A 10,044-nucleotide genomic window follows, 5' to 3' on the forward strand; every position below is an offset into this window, starting at 1 on the left:
AACAAGTAGATTCCTACTTTCATGAAGCCTGTAATCTAGTGAGAGCTTCTCTCTCCTCCAGAAACAATGTATTTAAATGAAAAAAGAAAAAAAGAAATGTATGTTCACACAAATGCAATGCAATGAAAAACATTTTGGCAAATTTTATGACACATTCAGTACTTTCCATTTCCAAAATACTACTTCATTTCAAATGTACCTATTTATCCTGGTAACTGTCTCTTTACTCATGTTGAAAATACTGCTAGGAAATTAAGATTAACTCCATTTAAAGATCAGCTATTACCCCTCGACCTACACCTACAATACCTATGTCTAGTCTCACTTCCTCAACAGTATTTAATTTCTTTCACTACGGTAAATAAGAACCTCGAAAACAGAAATCTATTTACATCAGCCACGTTCAGTCCATCAAATCAAAGGTGTTTCTAAAAAGTATATGTAGACCGAAAGACTTTTCGGTGAATCCTAGAGATTTAGCAAATGACAATACTGTATTGCTTGGAGAGGAAGCAAGAACTTCGGTGGCCGTTAAATGGCATCAGGCAACAAGGGCAACTCATTGGTGACAATCACCTTAAACTTCAGATCTCACGACCGAGGCTACCCCCACTCTCAGACTGAAGCCTTATTAATACCTGGCCCTTGTGGCCACGCCCCCCAAACCAACCCACAGCCTCCTCCACGCACCCTAGCCCCTCCGGACCCAACCCGGAGCTGCACAAAGTACGCCCACGAGAAGGAAGACGGTATTACTGCCCCTGCGGTGTGACCTTGGCTAAGTGTCTCCCCCTCAGTTTTCTCATTCGTGAGATGAGGCTGGTACTCCATGCCCGCCTGTATCCCCAGGCCTGGGTGCAGCACCTAATGCCACAAAAGGCAAAGCTGCAGCCCTTAAACCCCACGCTGCTCCCCGCCACTGCCCCGCGCCGCCCCCGCCTCCACCCGCAGCCCGAGGCCAGGCGCGCTACCTGCGATCTGCGAGACGAAGGCTTCCGCCACTAGAGACATGTCTGCTGGGCGGCCCTGCGCCCGCGGTTTCTACTCCCCACGGCCCTCAGCGTCTTCTTCTGAAACCCCGGCGTCTCCTGCTGCTACCAAGCGTGATCCCGGCTCGGGGCTCGGACTCGCACAGCCCACCCAGGCGCCCGTGGAGGCGGTGAAGACCCCAAGGTTACCGCCAGGCCTGGCCGGGAACTTCCGGCGCGGCTGACAGTGGAGGGAGAGCACTTCCGCCAGCGCCACCACCGCGCTCCTCCCCCAGTCCGAGTTCCCGAGTCCCAATCTCCTCCCGGCCGCCCGGCGTCCGGGGGCGGGGTGCCTGCTTCCCGAGCGCTCTAGGCTCCGCAGAAAGAGAGATCCTGGAGGTTTTCAGTATCCTTTCTGTAAGTGAGAATTTTCTAAGCAAGTTATGATTTTTTTCTTTTTTAAGAATTAGTTCTTTATGCGAGAGCGCGAGCGGGGGTAGGGGCAGACTCCCTGCTGCGGGGCCAGCGCGGGGCGCAGAGCTGGATCTCACAACCCTGAGATCATGACCTCAGTGGGGTGCTGAACAGACTGAGCCACCCAGGCGCCCCCGCAAGTAATGTTTTTAAGCGCACCATACCAGTTCCTTTAAAAAATGTATACAGCATTCCATTTCATGTCAACTTCTCAACAACCAAGAAGTCAATATTGTTATCGCCATTTTATGGATAAGGAAACAGGCTTAGAGAGTTTAAACTGCCTGCTCAGGGAGTATGATGGGGCCCAGATTCAAATACATGTTGCATTTCCTCTGTTTCACTAGACTGCTAGCTCGAAAAGTCCATGACAGACATTAGTGTTTATTCCGTTATTCAAACGTGCTTGCCAGAGAGGAGGCATGAGCAGCTCCTAAGCTGAGAGGTAGTGTGCCCTTCAATTCTGGACACGTGAAAAGAGGCTCATCTTGTAGAATGAGATAAGTTTCACACACTTCTCCCTTTTTGGGGGTGAGAGGGGAGGAAGAGGAGGAGACATTAAATCCATAAGTGACTTTTTATACAGTTTATACAAGCATATAATTAAAGAAACATCAGGGTATGTTACAGATTTAGAAGCATAAAATATTACAAGTGCAACTGACTTCAGAGATCATCTGGTGAGCCAAGGCCCCCTTTCACTGATGAGAAATTCATAACAGACTACCACAAACTAAAGGGCTTAAAACAACAGAAATTTGTTCTATCCCAATTTTAGAAGTTGGAAGTCCAAAGTCAAGGTGTCCACAGGGCCATGCTTTCTCTCAATACGAAAAATCTTTTTCCTGACTCTTTGTAGCTTCTGGAGGTGCCAGCAATCTTTGGCCTTCCTTGGTTTATAGACCCATCAACTCAAGTCTCCGGTTTCATCATCACATGGCAGAGTATGTTTGTATCCAAATTTCCCTCTTCTTAATAAGGACACCAGTCATTGAATTAGAGGCTACCCTAATCTGGCATGACCTCATCTTAACTGATTTTATCTGCAAAGACTATTTCCAAATAAGCTCACATTCACAGGTACCAGAGATTACAAACTTGAACATAACTTTTTTTTTCTTTTTGGGATGGGGGGGACACAATTCTACCCACCACACTAAATAATAAGTTTTTTGAAGGATAAATCATTAATATTTGCATCACCTTTGCAATTAGGAAACTTGTTCAACTAAATTTAAATTTACCCAAAAATGTACATGAACATAAATACAGCAGTGTTTTAAGAAACAGTATCTTCTCACTGGCTGAGATTCAGAGTTGAAATAATAGGTTTTTCTTCTTTGTGCTGAGGGAGATAACACTGATGGTAAAGAATATGCTGTGCCCAGTTTCTTCCTCCTTATCCCATGAATAATACTGACCAAGAAAAATTAACTGTTCCAGAATATGGGGAGTCGATTGAAAAAAAAAGCTTTCAATTCCTATCTGCTTCTCTGCACAGTGAACTAGTATAACTTGTGAAAGTGAAGATCTGTCACCTGTTCTAGTTCTGTTACCAAGTTTGGTTTGTCACTTTTTAAAAGCTGGAATAAAATTTTTGACTACTTTTTGACACTTGCAGGTTTTTTTTTTAAGATTTCTCCGTATCATAGAGTTTATGTGGGAACCTGAACCAAAGGCCTTAGGATTCCACCAGAAAATCCAAAATCCAACAAATCCAAAGGGCAAAGGTGAGCCCCAAAGTAGGAGAACAGCAAAATCCAGGGACTGGGCATACATGTAAGAGAAACAGAGCAAGATTAGAGGCAAAGGAGAATGTGCCCTCAAAATTTCAGTTAGGTGTCTATGTTTGATGCATAGCACATTGACGAACTGGGCTGGTTCAAAGGTACTGGCTCGGGACTGACACCAACCCTATTCTAGCAAACTTTTGAGAAAGAAACAGGGATCTGCTAGGGGCACTGTCTATGCTCAACCCTTTCATCATTGTAGCTGGGGAAACAGACTCATCAGCACCATATGGATTCACTTTTTCTCCCTGACTGATGGTTCCTTTGCTTCCCACACAGGCTAATTTAGACTGGAAAGAATCTATAATGTGGGAGGTCTTTATTACTAAAAATTAGATCCAATAAAATGCAGATGTCCTGATGGTATCCACAAACAAGCTGTCTTTGAATAAATAACCAACTGGAGTAAATGTTTTTATGCATCTGTATAAGAACAACTAGCAGATTTAAAACTGAAGATCTGTTTAAGATCACAATTAAGGAAAATACAAGAAAACAAGCCACTGGAATTTTTAAGGATGAGGTTATAAAACAAAAGTGCTAGGGAATCCATATGTTACTAAAAGGGTAATCACACAATTATTTAAAATAAAATATTAATGCATGATGTGAACATTGTTTGCCCTAATAAAATCAGTTTTCTTGCAAAACTGTTCTATCATGAAAATTTTTTCATGTCTCTAATCTAGATTTTATATTACTATATTAAATAGGAAATACAGAGCTATCATGATGAATATATACTTTATTAACATTAAAATACTAAGGCATTTTATTTGCATTTCATTTTTCTCTGACAGAATGTTAACATTTTAAATGTAAATATTTTCTTTTTTGAAAAATGCCTGCAAGATAAAATTTAGGCTGAGATTCCTTCAAAATTATACTATTTACTTGACAATGATAAGATAAATTCAGGCCTTTTTTATCAAATTAGTCTCCTGCTTCCCACCCCCATCAACAGAATTAATTATGGATAATTCAATCAATCCAAATAAAGTGTGAATACCATTAAAAACACTAAGGTAACCATGTTATGCCCTGGAGCTTTTTTCTTCATCTGTTAACAGTTTTTACTTCTTTAAAAATAATGGAATTGTAGACAACTACAAGCGATCTAATATATGGGGTTTGCAAAGATATTTTTTAAAGGATACAGAAATGTGGCAACCATTTGTCCTCACATCTCTCAACTCCTCTTTCATCCATTTTGTTTAATTCCTAAGACATCATGATCGACCCAGAACTAAGTTCTTATCATTTTCTCACTTTCTGATCCCACCCTCTTGTATTTTAGGCTAGCACACCCTCAAATGAACTACAGGCATATTGACTACAACACTACACTTTGGGAAATATCTACGCTATCGATTATAGTGGGCCTGAATTCTTCTAATATTGACTGGTTTCCAACTGTAATTAAAATGCTAAATTTCCAAAATATTCTGCCAAATTAGGCACTTCCATAGCTTTATGTTATTATTGGGAGCTGAGTCTTTTAACTATATCTAGTGAGGGTGATTTTCACGGGTGGTTGAAAAATGTCTTATCTACTTTTTTTTTTTTAATGATTTTTTATTATATTATGTTAGTCACCATACAGTACATCCCCGGTTTCCGATGTAAGGCTCGATGATTCATTAGTTGTGTATAACACCCAGTGCACCATGCAATACGTGCCCTCCTTACTACCCATCATCGGTCTATCCCATTCCCCCACCCCCCTCCCCTCTGAAGTCCTCACTTTGTTTCTCATAGTCCATAGTCTCTCATGTTTCATTCCCCCTTCTGATTACCCCCCCTTTCTTTATCCCTTTCTTCCCCTACCAATCATCCTAGTTCTTATGTTCCATAGATGAGAGAAATCATATGATAGTTGTCTTTCTCTGCTTGACTTATTTCACTAAGCATTATCTCCTCCAGTGCCGTCCATGTTGTAGCAAATGTTGAGAACTCGTTCTTTCTGATAGCTGAGTAATATTCCATTGTATATATGGACCACAACTTCTTAATCCAGTCATCTGTTGAAGGGCATCTCGGCTCCTTCCACGATTTAGCTATTGTGGACATTGCTGCTATGAACATTGGGGTGCATATGGCCCTTCTCTTCACTACGTCTGTATCTTTGGGGTAAATACCCAGTAGTGCAATGGCTGGATCATAGGGTAGCTCAATTTTTAACTTTTTAAGGGACCTCCACACTGTTTTCCAGAGTGGTTGTACCAACTTGCATTCCCACCAACAATGTAGGAGGGATCCCCTTTCTCCACATCCTCTCCAACAATTGTTGTTTCTTGCCTTGTCTATTTTTGCCATTCTAACTGGCGTAAGGTGGTATCTCAGTGTGGTTTTGATTTGGATTTCCTTGATGGCTAATGATTTTGAACATTTTTTCATGTGTCTGTTAGCCATTTGTATGTCTTCATTGGAAAAGTGTCTGTTCATATCTTCTGCCCATTTTTTGATTTGTTTATTTGTTTCTCGTGTATTGAGTTTGAGAAGTTCTTTGTAGATCTTGGATACCAGTCCTTTATCTGTAGTGTCATTTGCAAATATCTTCTCCCATTCCGTGGGCTGCCTCTTAGTTTTTCTGACTGTTTCCTTGGATGTGCAGAAACTTTTAATCTTGATGAAGTCCCATAAGTTCATTTTATCTTTTGTTTCTCTTGCCTTTGGGGATGTGTCATGAAAAAGGTTGCTTTGGCCGATGTCGTAGAGGTTGTTGCCTATGTTCTCCTCTAGAATTTTGATGGATTCCTGTCTCACATCGAGGTCTTTCATCCATTTGGAGTTTATTTTTGTGTATGGTGTGAGATAGTGGTCAAGTTTCATTCTCTTGCATGTAGCTGTCCAATTTTCCCAGCACCATTTATTGAAGAGACTGTCTTTTTCCCACCGGATGTTTTTTCCTGCTTTATCAAATATTAGTTGCCCAAAGAGCCGAGGGTCCATTTCTGGGCTCTGTATTCTGTTCCATTGGTCTATGTGTCTGTTTTTGTGCCAGTACCGTACTGTCTTGCTGGTTACAGCTCTGTAATAGAGCTTGAAGTCTGGAATTGTGATGCCTCCATCTTTGGTTTTCTTTTTCAACATTCCTTTGGCTACTGGGGGTCTTTTCTGGTTCCATACAAATTTTAGGGTATTTGTTCCAGCTCTGTGAAAAAAGTTGATGGTATTTTGATAGGGATTGCTTTGAATGTATAGATTGCTTCAAGTAGTGTAGATATTTTAACAATATTTATTCTTCCAATCCATGAGCATGGAACGTTTTTCCATTTCTTCGTGTCTTCCTAAATTTCTTTCAAGAGTGTCCTATAGTTTTCTGAGTACAGATTCTTTGCCTCTTTGGTTAGGTTTATTCCTAGGTATCTTATTGTTTTTGGTGCAATTGTAAATGGGATCAACCCCTTAATTTCTCTTTCTTCTGCCTCATTGTTAGTGTATAGAAATGCAACTGATTTCTGTGCATATCCTGCCACTTTGCTCAATTCCTGTATTAGTTCTATCAATTTGGGGTGGAGTCTCTTGGGTTTTCCACATAGAGTATCATGTCATCTGCGAAGAGTGAGAGTTTGACTTCTTTGCCGATTTGGATGCCTTTTATTTTTTTGTTGTTGTTGTCTGATTGCTGATGCTAGGATTTCTAGTACTATGTTGAACAGCAGTGGTGGGAGTGGACATCCCTGCCATGTTCCTGACCTTAGGGGAAAAGCTCCCAGTTTTTCCCCATTGAGAATGATATTCACAGTAGGCCTTTCATAGATGGCTTTTATGATCCTGAGGTATGTTTCCTCTATCCCTACACTGTGAAGAGTTTTAATCAGGAAAGGATGCTGTTCTTTGTCAAATGCTTTTCCTGTATCTATTGAGAGGATCATAAGGTTCTTGTTCTTTCTTTTACTAATGTAGTGTATCACATTGATTGATTTGTGAATGTTGAACCACCCTTGCAGCCCAGGAATAAATCTCACTTGGTTGTGGTGAATGATCCTTTTAATGTACTATTGGATCCTATTGGCTAGTATCTTGGTGAGATCTTCTATTTAGTTTTGTCTGTATTTTACTGTTAGTAGAGAATCTAATTCCAAGTATAAAAATCACCAAGAACATCTGCCTCTGCTTTGTTCGAAGTTGTATTACTTTTTAAGATTTTATTAATTTATTTGAGACAGAGAGAGAGTACACAAGTGGGGGGGGGGGACAGAGGGACCAACAGACTCCTCTCTGAGCTTGGAGCCGATCCACGGGTTCAATCCTAGGATCCCGAGATCATGACCTGAGCTGAAGTCAGACGCTTAACCAACCGAGCCACTCAGGTCCCCCCACTAGTAGTGTCATCAGGCTGCTCTTCCAATTCAGGAAAAAGAGATATTGCATGTGGAGCACTCAAAGTACATTAGTTGTATGTAGACTGCAACCGAAGTATCAGAAACTCAAATAAGAAGGCCTTTCACTAGCTTAAGGAAGGATGAGAGAGGGGCACCAGCGGGGAGCCTGCTTCTCCCTCTCCCTCTGCCTGCTGCTCCCTGCTTGTGCTCTCACTCTCTGTCAAATAAATAGATAAAATCTTAAGGAAGGAAGGAAGGAAGGAAGGGAGGGAGGGAGGGAGGGAGGGAGGAAGGGAGGGAGGAAGGAAGGGAATTCAGTGTCTCCACACAGGATGCCCTCATCCAGTTTTCTCCAGAGGATTTATAGCCAGACTGAGAGAAGAGAACCCCCTATCTGAGAGAAGAGAGCCTGCCTATATGACGTATCTACAGAAGTGTCATTACACACATACTTAAACACAAATAGGAAAAACAAAGTATCTCAGTACATTAAAATGAGATGAAGATAGAGTGAGCAAAGATGATACCTAAAAGAATAAATTTTAGGGTTGCCTGGGTGGCTCTGCTGGTTGATTGACTGACTCCTGGTCTTAGCTTGGGTCTTGATCTCAGGGTTGTGGGTTTGGGCCCCGCGTTGGGCTCCACACTGGCATGGAGCCTACCTAAAAAAAAAAAAAAAAAAAAAAAAGTAAATTTTAAAGATAATAATAAAAATTTACCTTGATATCTAATAACAATTTAAATGATCATGGCTGTAGGGCTAAATTAAAGGAAAACATAAAAAAATAACAAAATAGACTGTGCAAATTTTAGTGCAGTTATATGATGGAATCTAATCACCAATAACCATAAATAAACCACATCTACATGTATCCATGTAGAAGACTTCAGAAATAATGCTGATTCTGAAAAACTGAAAAAGAATATTTACATATGGAGGGTGGGGGAGTGGGGTGGGGGGAGTGGGATGGGGGGGTGGGCTGGCAGGCGGGCGGGCAGCCAGCCAGCCATTAAGAGAAATAATCTAAAAGGCCCAATAGAGGATTGGTTAAATAAATGGAAGAAACATAAATTGAGTATGATCTTTTTAAAAAGATGAGGTAGAGATCAATGATATTTAATTTTTTTATAAATTTCAAAAGAAATGAAATATTCCACTTACCTCTAAACATACTTAAAAAGTCCAAGATACAACAGGTGAAAGAATACAGAATATTCATTTTTTGTAAAATTAAACATAAATGTTAGTAAATGAACAAGTGTAAAACTTTATAGCAGAAAAACTAGATAATGTCTAAAATGAGGTAGGAGCAAGTACTCAAGAAATAACAATATAAGCACATTATTTAATGAAATAGAAGTAAATGCCAGAGAAAAACTATAGGAGTTGTAAGTGATTGCTCTAAGGAGTGAAAAACAGGGGTAGAGGAACCAAGCACCTTAAAAATCCTGGGCCTTGGGGCCCCTGCCTGGCACAGCGGTTGGGCGTCTGCCTTCGGCTCAGGGCGTGATCCCGGTGTTATGGGATCGAATCCCACATCAGGCTCCTCCGCTATGAGCCTGCTTCTTCCTCTCCCACTCCCCCTGCTTTGTTCCCTCTCTCGCTGGCTGTCTCTATCTCTGTCGAGTAAATAAATAAAATCTTTTAAAAAAAAAATCCTGGGCCTTTTAATTGATTTTTAAAACCACAAAGATGCATTATTTGAAATAAAAAATAAAAGTAAAAATAAATAAATAAATAAATAAATAAAGGTCATATAAGTAGCCTATATGTTTTTCTTATGATAAACTATCAATGTTTCTTTCCACTTTTATTTAATGCCCTTTATTTTGTTGAAATATATGATTACAGAAGACATAAGGCTTTTTAAAAAAGAATAGCATATTGGAAAACACTTTAAGCTTACCAGCCCCGACAATCTTATGGTAGTAAGAAAGCATATCAAGGAAAGTGTAAGTCAGATTAAAATGCATTATAATAGGCTTAAAAGTAAAATTAATATCATAACCTTCCCAGTAATTTTAAATCAGTTTGTGAGTTTTAAAGTATGTACTCCTAATAGCTGAAGTTGTGTCCTGTCTTACTTAATTGCTCTAACTTTTTTTTGAATAATTTTAATCTTATAGAAAAGTGCCAAAAATTGTACAGTTCCCATTTACCCTTCACTCAGTTTTCCCTAATATCTATATCTGCTAGTAAAATATAATTTTTTATTTTACGTACATACAAAGTTGAATCTGCAAATGTAATGTATTTGTGTTTGTAAAACATATGTGTATTTGTAAATATAAACTATAACATAGTAAAGTTACTGAAACCAAGAAATTAACATTGATGTGACACAATTAACCAATCTCCATACCATATACTAATTTATCCAGTTTTCCCCCTAACTTCCTTTTTCTAATTCAGGCTCCCCCAATGCATTTAGTTGTCATGTTTCTAGTCTCATCCAATACATGACAGTTACCCTGCTTTTATTT

General features: G+C 39.8%; 1 protein-coding gene across 1 annotated transcript in view; it reads right to left on the reverse strand.

Annotated features, from left to right (window-relative positions):
- The window catches only part of MTX2 (metaxin 2), a 64,170-nt gene extending 62,999 nt beyond the window's left edge, over window positions 1-1,171 (reverse strand). The window contains exon 1 of the mRNA XM_040643558.1: window positions 972-1,171. Within this exon, the coding sequence (XP_040499492.1) occupies window positions 972-1,011 (40 nt within the window). The 5' untranslated portion in view covers window positions 1,012-1,171. The remainder of the gene's footprint in view (window positions 1-971) is intronic.
- Between the last annotated feature and the right edge of the window lie 8,873 nt (window positions 1,172-10,044).

The sequence above is a fragment of the Ursus maritimus genome, unplaced genomic scaffold (assembly GCF_017311325.1).
Source record: "Ursus maritimus isolate PB19 unplaced genomic scaffold, ASM1731132v1 scaffold_1, whole genome shotgun sequence".
NCBI lineage: Eukaryota > Metazoa > Chordata > Mammalia > Carnivora > Ursidae > Ursus > Ursus maritimus.